The 24,055-nt window shown below is 38.2% G+C and overlaps 1 protein-coding gene across 2 annotated transcripts in view; it reads right to left on the reverse strand.

Annotated features, from left to right (window-relative positions):
- Positions 1–288: 288 nt before the first annotated feature.
- LOC117369880 (ephrin-A2-like) overlaps positions 289–24,055 on the reverse strand; it is a 92,676-nt gene continuing 68,909 nt past the window's right edge. The window contains exons 2-5 of one of the 2 annotated variants that reach the window (XR_008648675.1): positions 9,369–9,664; positions 5,322–5,387; positions 3,450–3,924; positions 3,179–3,416 (exon numbers count right to left, since the gene is read on the reverse strand). Coding sequence is in view for 1 of the 2 variants with exons in the window: in XM_033965225.2 (XP_033821116.1) it covers positions 3,791–3,924; positions 5,322–5,387; positions 9,369–9,664 (496 nt within the window). In the remaining variant the exon portion in view is untranslated. Of the gene's footprint in view, positions 3,925–5,321; positions 5,388–9,368; positions 9,665–24,055 lie in introns of both variants that reach the window. The other variant, XM_033965225.2, reaches the window with a different exon arrangement.

Consider the following 24,055-nt stretch of genomic DNA (forward strand, 5'->3'; position numbering starts at 1 on the left):
ACATTACCATGGGAACAAGCAGGAGGAGCTCCTCCTCCAGGTCAGAGTCTGGTTTGTGGAGACACATAATTTACACAATAGTTATTATTGTCAATAAAAAAAAAAAATAAAAAAAAAATCTGACAATGCTTTTATTTTTAAAGCCATTGTATTTAACTCTTTAGCCAAGAAATAAAGTAAAATAAAGCATGTTTTTATTATTTTCTTAAAATATTTTTGTTGTGTTTATTGCAGTGAAAAACTTAAAACAACACACACTCTGACTGTGAGCAGGCTCATCTGGAGTAGGGCCTCTTCCTGCTTGTTTCCATGGAAATATTGTTCCTTTGGCTATAATATTCCACGGTATGGCCTAAAACATATCTCTATGGAGAATGTTCAGAAGTATGGTTTTAACTTTCTGTTTCCATGGAATCATGCAGGTGAAGTGCCATCTCCAGAAAATACAGTACACATACTGTCACTTTACCTAACATAGAAATGCACTCTTGTATGTAATTTTCACCTGACTTTTATACATCTATCATCAATATTAAATGGCCCTTAGCGCTATTGTTATTCAACCTTTTTATCCTTTAACTTCTCTTCAAAAACGGCTTCTTTACTAGTGTAAAACTATAAATATTTACCGCATCACAAACACACACACAAAAAAAAATAAAAATAAAAATTAAATGCTCTCATATGCATTTACCTGCAAAAGAAAAAATAAAACAAAATAACATGTAGTGGCATAGGGTCATTTGGTGAAACTGAAATGACTAACGCGGTCCATGTAATCTCAGCTGACATATAAACCCTTACCATAATCACAGGACTACATTACCCAGAATGCATCATGACCAAAGAAACACAACATTTACATCAACAACAACATCGACTCTCCTCCTGCGTTTTCAAACAGAACATTTAGGAGAACACCCATAAGAATTGTCCATATTTGTCTTGTCTCCGTAAAGAGTTCGAGTGCTACATCCTCACAGTGCGCTCCTCAGATACTGCATTTCCCAGCATGCACCTGTGCCCCTCGACAGGCCACGCCCCCTCCGCTCGAACAGAGGGACAATGAATGAAAATATGTTCACTGCAAAAACAAATGACAGGAGTGCAAAGGACTTTAGTTCAGAGGAGTCATCAGGGATTGAGTTGGAGCAGGGGCGAGATTTGGAGGACTAAAGGAAAGATTGAGAGGGGAGGAGGGGCGGGGTCTGGGGTACTAAAGGGGAGAAATGGAGGGGAGGTAGGGCAGGGTCTGGAGGACTAAAGGGGGAGAGGGGAGAGCAGGGGTCGGGTCTAGAGGACTAAAGGGGAGAGTGGTGAGAGTGAGTTTCTGAATTCAAGTCACGTTAGACCCCATGTATATTTTTGCAATGTTGTTGATGTAGATTTTAAAAACAGCGTTGCATTAAGCACCGTCGGGAAAAGGCCATCGCTGATTGGTCGGTGGGTTTTGCGCATTAAGAACATTCAATATTTTTGTTTGAACAGAGAAACAACATTTACAAAAAGCACAACAAAATGAAACAGACTCCACCTTTTTCCATGTAAGTCCCGCCTCTAAAACAACAACATCCAATAAAAAGTCTTTGGCAGATTTACAGAAGTAACATGGCAAAAAAGACAAATATTTAACATTTTTTTAAAAGTCGCAGAAATGAGCCAAATTTAAATCAAACTTACTTTGAAATCGTATTAAAATCCTGAGACATGAAATTCAACATTCGTCATTTTTCAAACAATAAATGATAAATACAAAACAATAAATAAACAGGACTTTTCTCGGACATTTTAAACAATTTCACGACATGTATTAAAGTATCTTGAACATGCATATGCTTCATATAGCTGCTTCCATATATCTATAGATAGATTTTGCGCATTACGTCTTTGTATAAGCCTTTAATAAAAAGTTATTGCAGTTTCAAATATTGCTTTTTTAAAAACTCAAATTCTGTTTACAACTGGTTTACAACACATTTACAGTATATTATATAGGCCTCCATTTATTTTTATGGCTTTTTTTCAAAGGTGTTTAAAATGGGTTACAATGGCTGTTGCATGTAATATATTGGATTTTTAATATTATTGATGGTATTATCACTAAATCACAAAGTAAAATTTTTTGGTCTAAAAAACCATAAGTCTTAAAAATTTGAAAAACTGACTTAGTTCATTTTACATGGTTCAAAGTTATTCCTCATTTACCTTATGCATTCAGAGCATAAGGCATAAGGCAGAGCAACTAATTATTCACAGCAATGAGTTTATAAGTGCTTTTCACAACTTTGAAAGACCAGAGTGGAGTTTTGCCATCACACTAATGCTACACAGTGCTGCTAACACACACTTCCTGCATGCTTTCTAAAGCAAACATCACGCAGCAGACACATTTTGATCTCAAGAGCTGCAATATATCTGTACTGGGGCTAGACAAATTTAGCTAAAATACAAGAAAAAAAAAATTGGGTACAGGGCTAAATATTTACTTTGGAAAATCTCTAACAAATTAACATACAAAACTTTCTCTGAACAGTCTGCCTGATTTTGAATAAAAAAAAACAATTTTTTTTTTTTTGAAATATTTGTGTATAAAATAGATTTGTTTAAGAATTAATCATGCTTTTCTTTAGTGAAGTAAAATAATTTTTGTTACAAAATGGTTTCAATCTAGATTTTCCTGTGATTGTCCTGGACACGTTGAAACCAGCTGTTAGCAGAATTTTAGTTTAATTTCTATAAAAACATTTGACTCATTTCTGCGACTCGCAAAGATAATCTCAATCACTTCATAATTATCAGATCGAATAAATGCTGTTCAAGAGTTAGTCCTGGTCATAGACTGTATATACAAATGGACATAGCTAACTCACTAGCCACGGCATTCCGAACAGGAAGTGGGCATGTGCGCACTTCCGGCTCCAATTCACTTTCCATTGAAAAACTGTCGCCCCTCTCTTCGTAAATGCTGCTGTCAGGCTTGTCATTTTGGTCTTAAAATGTCCGTATTGCTCTACATGCTATTCTCGCTATTTTGTCCATAAATCAAGATATGAGCTTTAATAGCAGACAAATCAGGTGCCTTCTTTCTCCGATGTCGCTCCCGCTAGTTTTAGCAACATATTTGATTGACAACGTTGCTAAACACCCGCACTGCTGGTTTAGCAGGAGGTGGCACGAAACATAGAGCTAAATGGCATTACCTTCAACAGCCTCGCTCCGGATTGGCTCTTTGGTGGCTGTTACTCACAGTCGGAAATCCAAACATGGAACTCCCCAAATTTGACCCTATAACTGCTAGCCTCGATAAGCTTCCTTTGACTGGATCCGAGCGCTATGGCTGATATCACACTCCTTTAGTCCACTTCTTTATACAGTCTATGGTCCTGATCCAGTCCTGGTTTAGTCCTGGTTCAGTCCTGGTCCAGTTCTAGTTTAGTCCTTGTTAAGACCTGGTTTAGTCCTGGTGAGATTCTTTTGTTTTAGATTCAGTTTAGGTCTCATGGTTTACACTTGGTTGAGCTCCAGTTTAGTGGTTCAGTTGCAGTTTGCTGAATTTAGACCTGGTGCTAGTCCTGTCCTAGTCCTATATAGATGTTGCTTGAACCTAGTTTAGTTCTGGTTAAGTCCTGTTTAACTGCATTAATGAGATGAATTGGAGACTTCATTTTCTGTGGTGATTTAAGCTCCTCCTCTTGTCTCCTGATGCCGCTCCTTTGCTCAGCTCTCCTATGATTGGCTGCAGCTGGTGTAGGTCTTTCATGATTGGCTGAGACTGATGTAGGGGGCAGTGCTACGACGAGCCAAACAGGAAGCCAAGTAAAACCAAGATGGCGGCAAGCAGAAAGAGGCGTGGCTCCAGCGCAGCTCCACCCCCAGTGGTGTCATCCGTAAGGAAGGGCTCCGGGGACTCGTAAATGGAGTCGTCTGAAAAAACACACAGATCACAGGCAATGACCTTCTTTCCTGTGTTTCAATAATATTTTCTTGTTTGGAAGTCTTGCTCAAATCTTACTAAGGAAAGCTTAAAGGAAGATTTTGATTTTACATTCTATAAACATGACTTAACTTTGTCCCCAGATATGAGGTAAACATCTTCAAATCAAATACAGCCTTTGCTGATAACAAATGCTGATTTATTGTTAATTACAAAAACATTGGACAGGATGGCTAGGTTTTAGTTCTCAAGACAAGTATCTAGGTTTTAGTTCTCAAGACAAGTATCCAATCAGAAATCAAAATGAGCCTCACATGAGTCTCTCATTTGGGTGGCCAGTTTCAGTGCTGAAATGCTGCTGGTTTAAACCTAAAAGAACTCTCTCTGATCTGAATCGTCACTACCTAAACTCCAGCAACTTCAGACAATCATTAATCAGTGCTAGTGCAGCCTCTGCAGCTCAGTGAGTGAATTCTGGAGGTTCTGAGCTTTAACATGAGGCATATTCTGTCCATATACTGAGAATGAGGAAAAACTTGTATGTCTCCTCTGTGTGTAGGTTAAGGGACAAGCAACCCAGGTTCAAATGTGAACCTTTTTAAAACTGCATGAGCGCAGGCTGCATACATTTCCTTTAATGCGCATATGGCAAGTCAGACTATTTATAAGAATATACATTTTGCACAAGTTGTACAATTTTTTTTTAGTTTGAAAATTATGATGAAGTTTATAATTTTACTTCTTGGTTGGACAATAGCAGCAGATACGACACAGGTGAGGTAAATCCATAACTGTTACCTAGCAACCATAATGTCAACAAAGGCCAAAGTTTGTCTAAATTACACAAGAGTTATGATTAGACAAACAAAAAACACTTTTATTGAATGATGGTTTAAACTGCCTGAAAAATGCCTTCCTTGTGCTAGATTGTGCTTGCATTTTGATGGATTTTGGGGGTTGATGACATAAGTAGAGGGATTCTACTTCAGAGCTCAGTACTACTTCCATTATTTTTGTCTTTATATTCTCAACATTTTCCCCACACAAAATACCACTTAACTGATGTAACTGATTCTTCTGCAGCAGAAGAACCATCAGCCTCCTCAGAATCTTAAACTCTTCACCTAAATATTTTCTTTCAGCCCAGAGTAACAGCCCATTCACATTAGAATCACCTGGAAAAATGTAATTTGCATAGGTCGTGAGTTATGTGCACCCCCAGATATTTAAAACAGTCTACTCTCTCTACTGACCCTGTGTAGTGCCAGGGTGGTAGCTCTCCTGCTTGTTCCTGCAAAAGTCCACTCTGGGATAACATTACCCTACCATATGGACTACAGCAAGGCTAAATAAATAAAGACTAGAGGAGAACCACAGAAGGACTCACTTGTAGGTTTGACGTAGACCTTGAGTTTGAGGCAGGGTTTTCCGGCCTGGTTCAGGTGTGGAGAAGCTTTGAAGAAACACACACAAATGTTATTAGTTATGTAATAATGAAAAATAGAATTTGTAGCTTTAAACATTACATTGTGGTAAAGGGAACTTTTCTGGTCGAGATTCTGTCTCAGAAATATTTATTTTCTCTGGAATGTGCCTATTAACTAACTTGGATTATGGATTTGGGTAGAAGCCAAAGGTGAAACTCCCTAATGAACGCAAAAAAACATAATGATGATAACTGACAGACTTGAGCCTTTTTTAATGAAAAGAGACCATTGATACTTTGCAGTGACCTCACACTGAGGGTGTTCTGCATGTATTACTATGACTGACGGTTCAGCAGTTCCCATGGTAACACAATGCACACTGAAGCAAACCCAGCCTGAGAAGTTTTTAGATTGTCTGAAAACTGAAGAAAACAGGAACAGGAAAGACGTCCGTGTGTTTCTCTCAACTGGATTTAACTAAAGTTTGGTTTCTTGGCTTGTTCCGCTTTGATCAATCAGCTTGAAGTATTCATCTGAATGGGTCCTGATCGCTTTCAGGGAGAGCCGTTACAGATAAAAAATGTGTAGTACTATACTTATCAGTCTGGTGTGAAAAATGTTAGGTGGTGGACCCCCCACTAGAAATCGTGCATAGTCCTCCTTTAATATTATGTATTCACATGACACAACACTCTAAAGAGCTTATTTTTTAAAACTAAAATAGAGTACAAGTTGGAATTCTATGTGGTTGAATAAGCAGATATTTTAACCTGTTTTATGGTTGAAATCTCTGTAATCACTAGGTCTATCCGCAAGTAAAACCCATTTGCTTTTTGTTTTAGTTTGCTGTACTCCAAATATTTTATCACAAACAAGTAAAAAAAACCCCCAAAAAACCAAAACAGTTTTGACAAAGAAAAACACTCAAAACCTGAAAATATTATAATGAAGTCCAGCTGGAGCCTCCCCCGGTTCAGTTCAGAAGTCATTAGTCTAATCTGTATCGCCCTGACACAGCCCTTCAAAGTAAAACAGGCCTTTCAAAATAAAATGAGCCTCCATTAGAGAAAATCACTGCCAGGTTTGGTCCCAGACCGGGGGACTTTCAGGACCCAGGCTCAGGAGGACAAGGTCTGGACTTTAAAGTACTTTGGTCTGGTCTCTAGCCTGGTCTCTGATCTGGTCTCAAGTCTCTTGTCCGGACTCTAGTCTTGAGTCTAGTCTCTAGTCTGGTCTTTAGTTTGGTTTCTGGTCTGGTCCCTGGTCTCGGGTCTGTTCTTGGTTCTGCACTCTGCTCTGGACTCCAGTCTGGACTCCAGTCTGGTCTCTGGTCTGATCTCATGGTGTAATGTGTAAGTCATTATGAAGGTTATAATAACACATTTAACAGGATCTGGGTCATAAATAAAGGAAAAAATATTTCCCCAAAACAGTTTAACAGAACTATTTCAGAGAGAAATCTTTTTTTCCATTGTGCTCTGATTGTCCACAAGATTAAAGTCTTGAAAATCATTTAAAGTGAAGCCCAGTTCAAAATGTGATTACACCAAGATAAAACAGGCAGATGTATGTGTGTCTTGCCCAGTGACACAATGACAGAATGAGCTTGAAGAGACCTGGATTTGAACCATCAGCCTTAGCTGGAGATATGCTGATGGAAGGAACTTCAGAATTCTGTGATAGGATTTGTGTTTGGTCAAAATGCAGATTTGGACTGGTTTATGGTTGATTTTTCCTTTTTACTGTGTCTATCCACATAAAACAAAAACTGGCACAAAGTTCAATGTCTTCTCTGTCAGTATAAATTAATTGAGTTAAATTTCTTTTTCAGTGTACGTAAAAAAGGTCTCATTCATTGTCACAGGAGTTGTTTTTGCCAGTTAAATTGGCAAATTTGTGGACCCTCTAAAATAGTATTCTGAAATCTATCTGAAGTTATGAAATTCAAGACGTAAACCCACTCCACACCTTTCTTATCCAAAGCTAAAACAATAAACTGCAAAATTATTCATCCACACATATGCGATTCAAGGCACTATATCTGATTTTTACTGTGTTAAGAATGTGAAAAACTGAACTTGCTTATTTTAAATGTTTTGCAGTGGTCCAAAGTTAAAACCCAATGTGTGTCCAAGTGTCCTCACTTACCATATGCATTTAACCATTGGGTTTTAGCATCTGTGCCAAGTGCCAAAAGCGAGGTGTATTTTCTTACCGGAAGAGTTGAAGAAACAGTGTCTCCAGTGCGGTACTTTTACAGTGTCTCACAGTCAAAGTGTTGTGTTTAATAATATCCACATTCAGTCACAGTTTGCAGCGTCTGCGTGTAAAGTTGTCTAGTACCAGTGTCCTGGTAAAAATGTATTTCCCAGGTAAATGTGGTGTGGTAAATATATCCATGAAGCGCATGTGCGTAAAGATGCAGTCAGATGAGTCCATGTAAAGGGCCATAATCAAGGGAATTATAGTCATAACGTGATTAAAAGCTTGAATAATATATTTGTATATATTTAATATATTTGTATTTGCCATTCATTTACATTTCAAGAAAATAGTTGGAGTAAAAATGAGATGTAGTGCTTCTATTTAATCTGCATATGGTTCTTTTTAACAATAGTTACTTTTATATGTTATTGTGAACGTTAAACAAGCATCCATTGTTCAACTTGTTTTTAGACTAATATCTGTGGGGAGAGGTCTTGATTATAGAGGCCTCCATAATCTCCTCTTTTAATGGGAGACACTGGATTTTGTGTTCTGTATTGTATTTTGCGCTGTTGCACACATAGTGTATTTGTAAATAAATGTAACTGTTTACTGAATACCTTTTCATTGTTCAAATAACAAATATTTGCTAGTAGACATAGTCATAAGTTATAGTTATAATAACATAGTTGTTGAAAATATAATTAAGTATCGTTACAACGCTCTAATTTCTAATTTCTAATTTCAAATTTTTCAACAGTTCTAATTTCCATCGATTTGTTGTCCCCCCTTAAACCAAACTGAGAGTTTCACCCCTGATTCAGAACACACTTCCTGATTATTGAACTTTAATATTAGATGCAGACAGTACACAGTGGACATATTGAGCTGCTTATATAATATATCTGTATTGGGGCAAGACACAATTTGCTCAAATACATGGAAAAAATTTGAGAACAGGACCATAAGGAACTTAGCCGACATTTTGTTTTTTCACAAATGATTCAAATTGCTAAATAAAAACAGGCTGCAATTTGGAGCAGAACAACACAAAGTCCTGTCCCGTGGGCCCATTAGCCGCTGTTTCCATGTTGTTTGCTTAATAAGAGCTTTTAGCGCTGGGCCCTGAACGCCTCTAATGACCCTTAATCACCACAGTGCACACAGGGCTCTGGGAGGCATTCAATGACAGAGCCAAAATATGGACAAAACAAAAAGAAAATGAAATTTTTTTTTAAATTTGTGCTTTTTCTGCTGACCTGAACACTCCAGAACAATAGAAATGTCTCGCACTTGAAATGCACTTTACAGGCTTGATGTAGTACTTTAGTACAAGTACTGAGTCGTGGCCTGGTCTGAGCTCAATGCCCAGGTTAAACAGGGTAAACAGTAGTAGTAACAGTAGTACTAGTAGTTTCTTTAGTAGTAGTACTGACAGATATAGTAGAACTCATGGGCTGGTCTGAACCAAAGTCCAGGATAAACAAAGTAAACTGTAGTAGTATTAGTAGTAATAGTGATATCAATAATAGCAGTAGTACTCATTGACATAGTAGTGCCCCTTGTCTGGTCTGTAGTAGTAGGAGTAGTAGCAGTAGTAGTAGTACTCACATATATAGTATTACTCATGGCCTAGTCTGTCATTGTAGTGGGTGTAGTAGTAGCAGTAGTAGTTGTAGTAGTATTAGTAGCAGTACTCACAGATATAATAGTATTCATGGCCTGGCCGGAACTCAAAGCCCAGACTGAATGGTGTAAACAGTGTTAATAGTGGTAGTAATAGTAGTAGTAGCAGTACTCACAGATATAGTAGTACTCGTGACCTGGCCTGAACTCAAAGCCCAGGCTAAAGGGTGTGAACAGTTGGAACTTCTCGCTGAACTTGAGGGGCCCGTTGGGGGACAGGGGCCGGTTGCACTCCCAGCGTTTGAAGCCCCTCCTCCTGTGGTCGCAGGTGGTGTACCCATCGTAGTTCACCATGAAGAGTATGTACTTCTCAAGAGTACTTCCTCCACTCGGGGTACTCTCATAGTGTGGGCAGTAGATGTCCAGATAGTCGTTGATGGTCACCTCCACCGTGTACTCTCCTCTGTGGAACCTGTGGGAGAAGAGACAAGGGTGAGGTAGGACAGGTGTGGCAGAGTAGTTAGCACATAGTCAGAGGTATAAGGGGCAGTGTGTTTGGCCTAATAGGTATCCACTAATCAGACTCCGCCCCTGCAGCCAGGTGTTTGTAATCAGAAACACCTGGCTGTAATCAGGGAAGTTCTGTGTGATGTCACATAGTACTTGAAATTACAGAGACCACAGGAGCCTTTGGACCAGAAAGCTAAAATTGCCCAAAAAAAATAAAAATAATAATAAATAAAAATCACTAGGGACAGTAAATAATTCTATTAAAACACCATATCCACAGTTTTGTGGTGAAAAAAGTTGATTTGGTGTTTAGTGACACGTCGCAGTCAAACCAAAATCACAATTTGAATAGATGCACTTAGCAAAGTGCTGGATTTGAGCACCACAGTTTCTTCCACAATAAAACCAAAAATTCTTGCAGCATAAAAATTGTTAACTGCTGAAGTTTTGAAAGGTGATTCTTGTATTAGTTTAGTTCATATTTCAGTCTTTTTGTCAATTCTTCTGGACATGTTGGAAATGGGAACTGTGAGCCTGATCCCATTCTGCATGCTCTTTTGTGTTCTTTTTTCAGCTCACATTCAAATTAAAAGTTTGGAAATAAACCCAAAACAAAACAAAGCAAAAAAGTATATTATTAGAAATGATATAAAATGTATAAATATAAATTATAGATCTGCTCGATGCTCCAAGTCGCTTCCAAACCAGGACTAAAACACCAGGATTATATAAGGACTAAACCAGGACAAAACCAGGACAAAACCAGGACTATACCAAGACTAAACCAAGACTAAACCAGGACTAAACCAGGACTAAACCAGGACTAAACCAGGACTAAACCAGGACTAAACCAGGACTAAACCAGGACTAAACCAGGACTAAACCAGGACTAAACCAGGACTAAACCAGGACTAAACCAGGACTAAACCAGGACTAAACCAGGAGCAAACTTGTTTGTTTTTTCCTTGAGATTTTGTGTTTTCAGCTCACTTTCAAATAAAAAAAAGATAGAAAATCTGTTAATTATAAATAATAGATCAAATAGCCTTCCCAGCCACATGATTTTTGCGTTCCATTTACTTCACAAACCAGGACCGAACCAGGACCAAACCATGATCATGAACATTTTAATCTATACATTTTGAAAAACTGCAAAGTATTTAAAGAACTACATAAACTGATCAGTGTGTTCAGATCAGATGAGTCAGTACCCTGTGCAGACAGTAGGTGGCAGCCCTGCAGCACAGAGCTAACCTCCAGTACATCGCAGGTGTGTAGGATCAGCAGATGAGAGGAGGGCCCAAGCTAAAAAGTTCCACTATTGTGCTTTAATAAAGAAACAGATATCTGCAGTTGACACAGTCTGACACTGACCTCAGAGGAGTAAAACACCAGTGTTACTAGTAATGCAACATTCAGCTCTTTCATGGGATCCAAATCTTTTGTATCGGTTCATTTCAAAGAGTTGTTCAAAACTGAGACTTTAAAAAAAAGATTTATTCATATGGCAGAACCCAATGTGAAAAAAACTGTATCTACAAAATAACCACAGAGCGAAATTACCAAGGCCAACATTAGACTCAATTGGTCGAACTGAACATATCTACTTATTATTAAAATATGCAGAATCAAAATAAAACATGGCACTAAAATCATTTTTAAAAGATACATTAAAATCCAGTCCACTGACACATACAATATGCTTACTTGTGTTTTCTTCAATTTAATTTAGTTTTCAGTTTCAATGTGTTTTTGTAGAGCCCAGAATCTCAGTCACCCTGCACGGCTACACGTCGCAGTTTGATGCAACTAAACCAGGACTAAACTAGAACTAAATCAAGACTAAACCAGGACTTGACAGGACTAAACTAGTACTAAACATTGAGTGGGTTTCAATGGGCAGAATTGCATTTTAGTTTTTCCTCAAGTGATGCAGAAAAGAGGGACCCACTACCTGTGTGAATGTTCATGTTAGTTTGAATAAAAATGTAAAACATTTTAAACTTAAAGGATCAGAGCACACTTGAACTACCATGTATATAACTACCAGTCAAAAGTTTGGACACATTTTTTCATTTATGTTTCTTCTTTATTTGCATGATTATTCATATTGTAGATTCTCACTGAAAACACCAAAACTATGGATGACACATATGAAATGCAGTAAACAAAAATACACCCAAAATAACTCTGAACTTGTTTTATATTTTTAAAATAGCCCTTACTCTTTGCTTTGATCACTTCTTGAGCACTTTTAGCACATCTTAACTCAGACATGGCACACCGTGAAGGGTTTGCAGCACTGTCCACAAAGCAAAGGGTGGATACTTTGACTATTTGAATTTCTTAGCTACATAATTCCATATATTTTGCTTCATATAGTTGATGTCTTAGTAAGTAGTAAATATAAACAAAAAAAAAAAAGAAAAAAAGACACAAACAAACACCGAATGGGAGGGTGTGTCCAAATTTTTGACTCATAGTGTATTTTGGAGTTATATAAACCTAAGATTTAATTGACTATGAATAAATAGTTTATTTAGAATACAAATTCAGACTTAGCAACTCCTAACTCCCTCCGAACTCTAATCTTTGTTATTAAGTATTTACTAAGACTGAATCATTTTTAATAAACTATTTATTCATTTTGAGTTAAAGGCTTTGTCCTAGAGATGGATGGTCAGTTATATTTACCCAGCTACATTTACTTAAATAACTTGTAAAATTGTACTTTTCTATCTTTTTTAACTTTTACTCCTACTTGAATAATATTTTCATTGACATAACAGTACTCTTGAGTAAAAGTCGTGGTTCCTCTTCCCACTATAAGACTAAAGTAACTTGAGCTCTATGTTGACAATATGAAATGATTTGAACATTTGTGTTTCTTGCAGCTCCTTCAGATATGATTTATTGTGTCTATCCTTTGAAAATACCAGATTTTGTGCATTATTTAATGTTTTGCCCTTCACATTACATTTACTTCAAATTATAAATCAGATGTTACTTTTTAGGTTTCTCTTACTTGAGTACTACTTTTTCCAAATACTATTTTACTCTTACTTGAGTAATTTGTTGGACCACTTTGTTCTTAACTTAGGTAATATTATTTTATATTCTAACTTGAGTACAATTTTGGGTTCTCTACCTTCCTTTGGCCTGTACGCAATTTTTTATTTGAGCAAAATGGGTCTTGTCCCAGTACAGATATATTGTATAAGCAGCTCTCGTTGAAATAAGTGAGCTGCGTACAGTCTGCCTCTAATTATAAATCGTTTTATTGTCTGATAATCAGGATGTATGATGTTAGGATGCTAGCTGTCGTTAGAATCAGGGCAAAACTCCGCTCTGGTCTCTCAGTTGTGAAAAGCGCTTCATGGTGAATATTAGGCTCCTCCGAAAGCATAAGGTAAGTGAGAAATAACTTTGGAACACTGCAAACCCCAGTCTCTCATTGTCTCTCATTGTAACACAGTGTGATGAGTTTAGTTGAAATGCAGAACAGAATAAATGAGTGTAAGAAGAGCCTGTGCGTGTGAGAGCAGGATTCATCAGAGTGAAGGAGCACTTCCACATGTGCTGCTGCGAGCGCTGGGCCAATCTAAACACAATCACAGACCAGAGGGGGGTGGTCCGAGAGAGAGTTACTGTATAGACTGTATAAAGAAGTGGACTGAGGAAGCGTGACGTCAGCCATAGCGTTCTGCTCTGACCAAATGAAGCTCATCGAGGTTAGCGGGTATAGGGCCGAATTTGGAGCCGAAGTCCATATTTGGAATTCCAGGAGTATCATCGCTCCTTACTAAACCAGTAGAGTTTAGCAACACTGTCAATCAAACCTGATTCTAACACTGGTGGGAGCGACTTCGGGGAAAGCAGGCACCGGATGGGTCTGTTATTAATGTTCAGAAGTTGATTTACGGGCAAAATAAAAAAGCCGGAATTGGTGGATCCAGCAGCGCGCTCATGCTCACTTCCTATTTGGAACGTGGCAGCTAGCAGGTTAGCTATGTCCATTTATATATACAGTCTGTGGTACAAATGCACAGTGTTGGGAAGTGACTAAACATGCACCAAAAGTCCAGCCAGAACCACGCGCTTTGGCAAAACTTTAGAAAGACAAGTCGGTCTGGGATCGTATCCTGTCTCCTCGATTTCAGAGGGTGTGATTGACAGATAGATTAACCAATCACACATGCTCCGTTTGGGTAAAAAGAAACATGGCGGCTTATTTTTTCAAAAGGGTGTGAGGGGGGGGGGGGGGGGGGGGGGGGGGGGGGGGGACAACGCAGAGGACAGAGAAACAGCACATATATCTGTAAAATCAACAGTCGAAGCACCAAACTATTATTTAGCTCAGGTAAAAGAAGTAATAGATTTTTGTTCAACGTTATATGAGAATTTTGGAGAGGAGATGTCGTCCAAATTTGAGAGACATGTGATACAAATTAGCAGATCCTAACAGAATGTAAGGACTGGCTGCCCTGCAAATCAAAGGAATACATTGCCGCATTTGAAACTGACAAGCATGTTTCTTCTTTCATGAGTGATAAATAAATGTCAGGCTGCAACTAACGATTATTTTGCGAAACGATTCATCTAACAATTACTCCTTTGATTAAGCGATTAGTTGTTTAAATCACAAAAGGCCCTTGAGATTTGTCCTAAACTGTACCCAGATAGAGCTAAAGAGTAAAGCTGAAGCGAAGCCACTTGAGGACATCCTGGTGGAACAGATTTAGAGAGTGTTTTCATCAAACACACTACATTTACATATTTTCGTGTAATCTGTTTGAGTCATAAACCTCTTCTCTCAGATCATGACATGTTTTGGAGCCTGTGTATAGACCAGTTAACGATTATTATTATTATGATTACTGGAATAGTTGACAACTATTTCAGTAATCGAATTGTTGCAGCCCTAAAATAAATGCAAAACAAAAAATAGTTATTAAAAAACCCCCCAAAAAACTCTTCTTTTCTTGAGTGATATTGTAGATTATCCGCATTATCTATCTCTGCAGCACTATGTTTCTTCTTGTGTTGTAACAGTTCTGAGTCCCGTGGTGATTCAGACCTCCACAGGCTCCGCTAATGAGACCTCAGGGTGCTCTTTAGCTCACAAACACACCCACGAGAGTACCCACCCGTCTAGGAGTACCACTGGGAAACAAGCGCTCCACTGACATCAGACCGCAGGGAGCCAAAGAGGAACTGAGAGTTTCAACTTCACCTCGATGTTTAGTGCATAAGATGGGCTAGACTACTCTTTTCACTAAAATTTGTCCCATTTGTCAAAGTGCCTGCGCCTGATTTTCCCCCATGTATTTCAGCAAAATCTACCTCAGTACAGATATATTGCAGTACAGCTCTTGGGGTCAAAATATGTCCGTTGTGGATTATCTGCATCTAATTATACATAGTTTTATTGTCCGATAAGACGGAAGAACCTGTTAGCTTCATCATCACAGCAAAACTCCACTCTGATCTCTGAAAGTTGAGAAAAGTGCTTATAAACTCATTGCTGTGAATAATTAGGAGGTTCGGAATGCAAGTGAGGAAAACCTTTGGACTGCAATCAGTTTATAATGAACTAGTTCTGTTTTTCATGTTTTTAAGACAAAATCAGGTACTTGGTGAGGTTTATACTTTCCTTTTCCTTCACTCTATGATACATTCTACAGGTGACCAGACCAAGCATGGATTAAACCAGGACTAAACCAGAACTAAACCAGGACTAAACCAGAACTAAACCAGGACTAAACCAGGACTAAAACAGGATTAAAGCAGGACCAAAGCAGGACTACTGTTCCATACTAGAACTAAACTCATACTACAAACCAGGATCAAACCAAGACCAAACCAAGACCAGGAATAACACCCATACTATACCAGGACCAAACCAGGACAAAACCCATAGTGAACAGGACTAAAACAAGACTAAACCTAAACAAGGACTAAACCCATACTAAACTAGGACTATGCCAGAAGCAAAACAAGAAAAAAACTAAAAATCAAACCAGAACCAAACCAGGAATAAACCTGCACTAAACCAGGACTAAACCAGCACGGAAACTAGGACTAAAGCTGGACCAAACTGGGACTAAACTAGGACCAAATCAGGATCAAACCAAGACCAGGAATAAACACATACTATACCAGGACCAAACCAGGACAAAACCCATAGTAAACCAGGACTAAAACAAGACTAAACTCAAACCAGGACTTAACCCACACTAAACCAGGACTAAACTAGAACTAAACCCATACTAAACTAGGACCATGCTAGAACCAAAACAAGACCAAATTAAGACCAAACCAAAACCAAACCAGAAATGAACCAAGATCAAACAAAGACCAAATCAAGACCAGGACCAAACCAGGACAAAACCCATAGTAAACAGGACTATAACAAGACTAAACCCAAACAAGGACTAAACCCACACTAAACCAGGACTAAACTAGAACTAAACCAGGACCAAACCAAGACAAACAAATGTTACACGGATATATGTCAATGTTGTGGGAAATGGACTTCTACTACTACCACTACTACTACTACTACTACTACCACTACTACTACCACTACTCTACAAAGCTGTTTTGGACCACGTTGTTTCATTTCTACATTGAAATTCTCCGTAACGCGTCTTAATTTGGTGCCGTTCGTTAATCAGTGCAAACTCCTCGTTAACCGTTTTGAATATTCATGAGAGGACCACAGAGCAGCCAATCAGAAGAGGTTATTCACGACCTGGCCAATCACGAGGGATTATTTTGGCGTGCTAACGAGTCTGACCTGCCTGCGCCGTGATTGGTCGCTTTCCTCCGGCTTAATTACTTACAGGAGAAGGTAGTATTTACTCTGATGAAATTAAAATATTGTTTACTCACAACAAATGAGAAAACTAAGTGAAAATGACAAAGTTAATATTGGTTTGGGTTGGTGCAGAATAACATGCATGTGAGATAAGTGCTAGCTAATTAGCGACAGTAGCATTTTGGAAGCTGTTGGGATGGTTTGATGAGACGTTTTAAGGCGTCTGTATTTTCTAAACTGACTTTTGCTTGTAGTTTCCTCATCAAAGCACCTGCAGTTTTTTGTTTTTTTTTCACGGCTTAAAACTTCACCAAATTACTGGGCGCTATACCTTTTTTTACCGTCTTAAAAAACATAAAAAACAAAACTAGTTCATATTAAATTGTTTGCAGAGGGCAAAAGTTATTCCTCACATTCCTTGACCCTGACCCTGAATCTAAAATACATAAAAAATATATATATATTTAGTTGAATTATTTAACTTTTTTCAATATATATAGCTTCATATATTTGATGTCTTCTGGATGTATCTAAAATATACAAAGTAGTAAACATAGAAAAGCATAATTAAATCAAAAAGTGTGTCCAAACATTTAACTGGTAGTGTATGTTTTTTGATAATTATAAAAAATAAAATAAAAAAAACAACACAGAAAAAAAGAAAAAAAAAAAATCAAGATATTTTATTAGAATGGTAGATGTTTCTCAAACTGTGGTACGTGTCACATTAAAACACTGAAGCTCCATCAGGTGGTACTTGGACAGCTCTTTAGTTTGTGGGTTTGCCTCATTTCGAGTTCATTTTATCCACTTTTTGTCCTCCTTTGGATCATTTCTCAGAATAGTCCTGTTAAATACTTGATTTAGATCGGATGGTACTCGTAAACACTAATCTTTTCTTTGGTGGTACTTGGTGTGAAATGTTTGAGAGACATTGTGGTAGAGCGTTAGCACCAATGTTTTTTGTTTTGTTTTCATTTGTGCCAAAACTGCTATATTTGATGCTACTGAATCCAGCATGAATCACTGATATATAAAAAAAAAAGTGCAAAGTAAGTACAGAGCAGGTGGGGAAAAATGAGAATTTTCAGAGCAATGACGTTTTAAATGCAGGAAAATAAAAATATCTCAAACATGCATCACTCTAAATACAACATCGAGATGAGGCTCAGAGAAAGAAAAACAGTATTAAAGAGGGGGGATTATGCAAAATCAACTTTTTGGATGCCTGAAGAGGTTTTAGATGTCATCCGTGCATGTTTGAGTAATTTAGCAATCTCTCTATCTACTATTTGAACCCTTCTTATGGTTAGCTGGAAAATTCTGTACAATGCTCAGCCTAAAGCCTATGTCACCCATGTACCACACTTCTATAGGTATTAACTGCTAACACATAACATATTTAGATCACCATGTTACCTTTTATTGTTTTTAAAATGGAATATTCTCCAAAAACAAGGTATTAACATGTTTTATAAGTCACTTATGTTTTTAAGTCCCTCCCTATCAGAGCGCCATCACAACACATCAGTGGAAACTAATGTATATTGCATCAGGTTTGTGAAGTTGTTGTCTACGGTTTTGTATCATGCTTTTACACATTTATGGAAAATTATTGTGTGAGTGACGTAGGCTCGTGGTCTGAGCATTGGGCAGAGTCTCAGAACTAACCATAAACTTCTAAAACATGTTAATACGTTGTTTTGGTGAATATAGTCTTTTCAAAAACAATAAAGGGTAACATGATGATCTAAAAATGTTATGTGTTAGCAGTTAATACCCCATAGAAGTAAAATACCCCCTCTTTAATCAATGACTTTCTGCTCCCTCATCAAAGGAAACATTACAACATGGTTAAAAGCTCCAAAAAGTCAATTTAGCATTGCATGTGTCCTTTAAACCCCAATAACCAAATCAAAGTTTTAAAATATGAGCGCGTGGGGAATCTGCTGACACCTGTGCGCCCTCCCCCTGAACCCGATCCGGCCTCTCGTCTCTTAACACGTTTAGCTGAGTGCTCGCTAACACGGTTACACTGCTGCATTCAGGGCCACTCCTCATTGGGATAATGGAGCGTTCGCTGTCCCCCACGCGGGTGAGAGAACACAGCGTCACCGGCAGACAAACCTTTATCATCATTACTCAGCATTAGAGCTGCATTAGACTGGGCCGGGCTCACACACAGCAGATGTGGGGAACGCTAAATCAGGGTTAGCGGCCATTTTAGACATTTAGGATCCATTTTAGACATTTAGGAACTTAATGTGATCTACATGAAGTATAGCAGGAGGCAATGTAAAGATGTGGCCCACAATGTACACAATGTACCAATGCAGAATGAGCAGTGGCATGAAATGTTGAAGAAATTGAACTATCAAAAATGTTTAATTTTATTTATTTTTTCTATGCAAAATCAACTTTTTGCAGCTTTCTGCCATGTTATAACATTGTTCCCTTATCGAAAACATGCCTGAAGAGGTTTTAAATGTCATCCATGCATGGTGAAGTAATAGGGCCCTATTCAAACCCTTACGGTTAACTGTGCGATTCAAGCCAATGCTCAGCCCACAAGCCTACGTCACCCATGCTCCTGCACAACAATTTTTCATAAATGTAAAAAAGCACGATGCAAAACAATACACTAACTTCAAAAGACTGATGTGATGCACAATAGTTTCATTAGCAGGATGCATGGTGATTGTGCTGTGAGGGGAGGCATAACAAAAAAAAAACAACTGAAACTTATAAAACATGTTAATATATTGTATTTGGTGAATATAGCATTTTCAAAACAATAAATGGTAACATGGAGATCTAAATATGTTATGTTTTAGGAGTTAATACCAGATAGAAGTGTAATACTCTTTAATTCAAATCATTTATTTTGTATTTTTATATCTTTATTATATTTTTCTGTCTCTGAATCTTTAATCTTAAAGTGGCAGTACCTCATTTCTTTCATGTATTAAAGTCAAATTTGTTTTTTGCCAGTGTAGAAAAATAGTACTGCTGTCTGCTGTCTGCATCTAACTATAATTCTAACTGTGTTTTACCATCAAATAATCAGAAAAAGTGCTTCTAAACTCATCACAGTGAGTAATTAGAATGCTAAATTGAGAATGTTGAAAATGCAGGTAAGTGAGGAATAACTTAAGACAAACTAATTCTGTTTTGCAATTTTTTTAAGAAAGTAAAAATCAGGTATTGCCCCTTTGAAGTTCTTATTCAGCCTAATATAACTTTATCCAGGTTTGGATTTAAAGCTGCACTATGTCACAGTTTGTCCATTGAAAGGTCATTGCTTTTCTTAAAATGTTCCACAGTATGGCCTTAAACATATCTAGCTTGCGTTCATTCAACTTCTGTTTGTTGTTGTTCAATATTAACTTGAAAACATGCTTACTGTGAGTGGGCTTACAGTGATCTGACTTATAAGTAACACATAACCATAGAAACAAGCAGGTGGCCAACACACTTGAAAAAAACTATTAAAATGGTTTGTTATTTCAGTTTAAACTTTTGTTTTTTATTGTCCGAGAATCAGGTGGTACAGTGTTGTCATTAGCATTACAGTGACAGCAAAACTCTGCTCTGTTGCGAAAAGAGCTTATAAACTCATCATGGAGAATAATTTTGACGTTGAGAATGCATAAGGTAAGTGAGGAATAACTTTGAACCACTGCAAACCAATTCAAATGGACTGTCCTGTGTTTTATGTTTTTAAAGATCACTTTGGGAGACTTTTTATTTTTTTTTGGAGACAGGTTTTTTGTGTTTTTGTATTTCCCATTTCAAAATGAAAACAAAATGGCCTTTACATCCGCAGACCCTATGCACATCCATATTTCCCTTTGGGCACAGATCTTTAGTCCCAGGTTTAGTCCAGTCCCTCCATTTCTGTAACATGAAAGAGCCTCCGACAGACAGGTGCTCAGGTTTCCCCCGCTCTCTGAAGACAGTGCGGGGTGGTCTGATGAGGACAGTGAACGCACTGTGGAGGGGAGGGCATCTGGAGTAATGCTTGGATCATTCATCAGACAGGGGCCTCTAGTGTGGTCTGACCTGGACAGTGAACATACCATTGAAAAGGTGAGATGTGCAGGGCATCTGGTGTAATCCTGGGTTAATTTGCAAAATAGTGGCCTATGAGTTGGTCTGGGACATTTGTTTTTAACATGTGATTTATAAACAATTTTTACTGTAAAATGTTACACAAAGGAAATATATGTAGCCTGGGCTCTTACTGTTTTAATAAAGTTCAAACTGAACCTTGGTTGCCAGATGGGAGTCTTGACCTGCAGATAGAGACACATGCACGTTTTTCTCATCCTCAGTACAGGTCATGCCTCATGTTTAACCTTAGAACCTCCAGAATTCCCTCACTGAGCTGCAGAGGCTGCACTAGCACTGATTCATGATTGGCTGCTGAGGTTTAGGCAGTGATGAATCAGATCAGAGAGAGTCCTTTTAGGTTTAATCCAAATGGATTTCTGCATTGCAGTGGCAACACAAATGAGAGACTCATGTGAGGCGCATTCTGCTGTCTGATTGGATCATTGTCTTGAGAACAAAACCACCAAATTACACATAAACAACTTGTCCATCATGTCCAATGTTTTTGTAACTCAGAATAAATCAGCATTGCAATTACTACAGTAAAAGCTCTAGTTTACCGTAAAAGATATATTTCATTTGAGCATGAGGATGACAGTAGCTCAGTTGGTAGAGTTTGTCCACTGACCCAAAGTTGGGAGTTAGAATCCCGCTCTCGACATAAACATCACTGGTGTGTGTGTGTGTGTGGGGGGGGGGGGGGGCGCGTGTGAATGGGTGAGGGGTTCCTTGATGTAAAGCATTGCCCTGAAGGTGGAAAAGTGCTATATATAAATATGTGACCATTTACCAAGTCTATCTGGAAACAGATAGATGATGTTTACGGAATTTAAATCCAAAATCTTTCATTCTGAATTACACAGACAATATACCCAAGTATCAAAGTAAAAGAGAATCTATAGTATCTAGTATCTTTACACAATAGAATGTGATTTTCAATATTAAATAGTACTGTGTTTATATAACCATGTGGTCGTATATCTGTGTAATCCCTCAGTCGTCCAGGTAGGTTCCATAGTGGTCCATGGGTGTGTACTAGTCTATGTGTCTTATACTTGTTCTGCTACAGCTCAAGATCATTCTAAAGCTGTTCAGGAAAGATTCATTTCTGTCCTGTGAATGATTTTTTAGTATTGATACCTGCTCAAATGAGTATCTAGTTTCGACACTAGTTTTAGTATTGATTATCTGACTTTTGATACTTTTGACAGCCCTGCCTTATTAGTACTTTTACTTTTTCTGTCATTACATTCTATGGTTGTGTTGGGAGCAGACTTTCCCACCAGTCCCTGTGTAACTCTATCTGCCCCCTACAGCTCCAGGACAAAGCACTCCTGTCTGAACACGCTAACGACAAGGACTACACCGCCCCAACAATACTATCTGATCAAACCGATCCCAGGCCGCAGAACCCGACCAGGACTAGACCAAGGCCCAAACAAAGACCAGACAAAGACCCAGAGACCCGCCCTCCCCCCACCTGCACACCTGAGACCGGAGACCTGCCTGGACCCAAGGAGGAGCTTAGAAGGATTACAACAACAAAAGATAGGGTAGCAAAGGGTTTAAAGTGCATATGACAGCTTTTCATGTTTCTTTTAATTATGACTTGGCTTGTTTAAATGTGTATCATAGTTTTACATCAGTGAAGTGGCATATTGTGGAAAAACGTTGAGAGGACAAGTACAGAATTGCAAGTAGTGGTGAGCTGTTGAACAAAATGCCTCTACTTATGTCATCAACACTGAAAATTCCCCCCAAAAATCCAAAATGTCAATTAAGTTTACACATGTTCATCACTGTGTTTCAGTGACATAAAGTAAAATTTAACAGTGTATTGAACCCAACTATCAAAGCAACAACTATAAAAAACATCTATTATAAGTAATCTGATAAAAATGTAGTTTGTGCAGAGTGATTTTTTTTCATGCACAGTGGAGCTGCATGATGTGCAATCAGCCTATAAGAAGATGCTGAGAAAACTCTTAAGCAGCCAAAATGTCTGTGCCTAATACACCAACCTCCAGTTACGAACACCACCATGCTCATTTACATTTCATTTACCAAAAAAAATGTATTTAGTAAGAAATGCCCTCTGAACTTCTTTATATGGCCATGTGGGCTTGGCATCGAGAGAGTGAACGAGGAAGTCAGGTGGAGCGCAGTGTGTTTATTACATATGCATATTTGAAGATGTTTGTTTTGTTGGTTTCATCCTGTTTTAGTCCTGGTTCAGTCCTGTTTAAGTCCTGTTTTATTTTTGTTTTAGCCCTGGTTTAGTCCTGTTTTTGTACTGCTTCAGTCCTGGTTCAGTCCTGGTTCAGTCCAGATGAAGACCTCCTCTCTTGGTGTAGACATGTTTACGTCTGGTTGAGTCGTAAATCTGCCTCTCCTCGTCTCTCTGTAAAGATCAAAGGTCACGTGTGCTTGTAGGTTGTCTGAAAGTGACAGTCGTTCTGAGGTTATGGCGCTCAGGTTTGTGGGGTAAAGATTTATGCCTTTGCCTGGAATGTTCCACAGTATGGCATTAAACTAAACTAAAAATACATGTTCTGTTTATTCAATTGGTGGTTTTGTAGCTTATAAAAAATAAATGGAAAAACATGGATTCTTACAGTGAGTGGGCTCGCCTCTCCACAGATTAGACCAGTTTGACTTTAAGCTATTTTCATGGAGACCAAGTTAAAGGTTAAATCTCTGGAGAGGCGAGCCTGGTTATAATACGAATACATGTTTTTCAAGGTATATATATTTTCTTAGCAATAAAAAAACAGCTGTAAAAACGAAAAACATGCTAAATCGACCAATTCAATGTCATAGTTGGATTATTTTTATTCAGTTTTGAAATACAAAAAAAAAATTACCTTGACGAACTTTACAACAAATCACGTAAGTTTTAAACAGCATTATTCACATTAGTAGTTCAGCGTTGGACAGTTTTCTTCGGAGCGCTGGAGGTGGTTTTGATGGTGTGATCTGGAGTCTAACGTTTCACCCTGACACATTCCACAGTCGTGTAATATCATCAGGATCAATGTCTCCTTGCACAGATGGACAGGACAGGGGACAGGGGTGGGGGTACGGGGGGACAAGGACAGCAGAGGGGGACCATAGGGGGCATTTGGGTAAGATGTGAGAAGTGGGGAGACATGCAGAAGAGGGTAGGATCGCAATTTTCAGAACATTATTCGGAGCTTTCTACCGTGTTATAATGTTCCTCATCAAAAACATCAAGCACATGTTTCAGTAATCTAGTGATCTCTCCCGGGCCCTATTCGATATATCTTCCTTGCGGTTAACTGTAAGATTCTGTGCAATGTTCAGCCCTCAAGCCTACATCACCCACGCTCCAACACGACAGTTCTCCATAAATATACAAAAGCATCTTGTTTTCAGCGACTATATCATTTTCAAAACAAT

Source organism: Periophthalmus magnuspinnatus, chromosome 4, assembly GCF_009829125.3.
Source record: "Periophthalmus magnuspinnatus isolate fPerMag1 chromosome 4, fPerMag1.2.pri, whole genome shotgun sequence".
Taxonomy (NCBI): domain Eukaryota; kingdom Metazoa; phylum Chordata; class Actinopteri; order Gobiiformes; family Gobiidae; genus Periophthalmus; species Periophthalmus magnuspinnatus.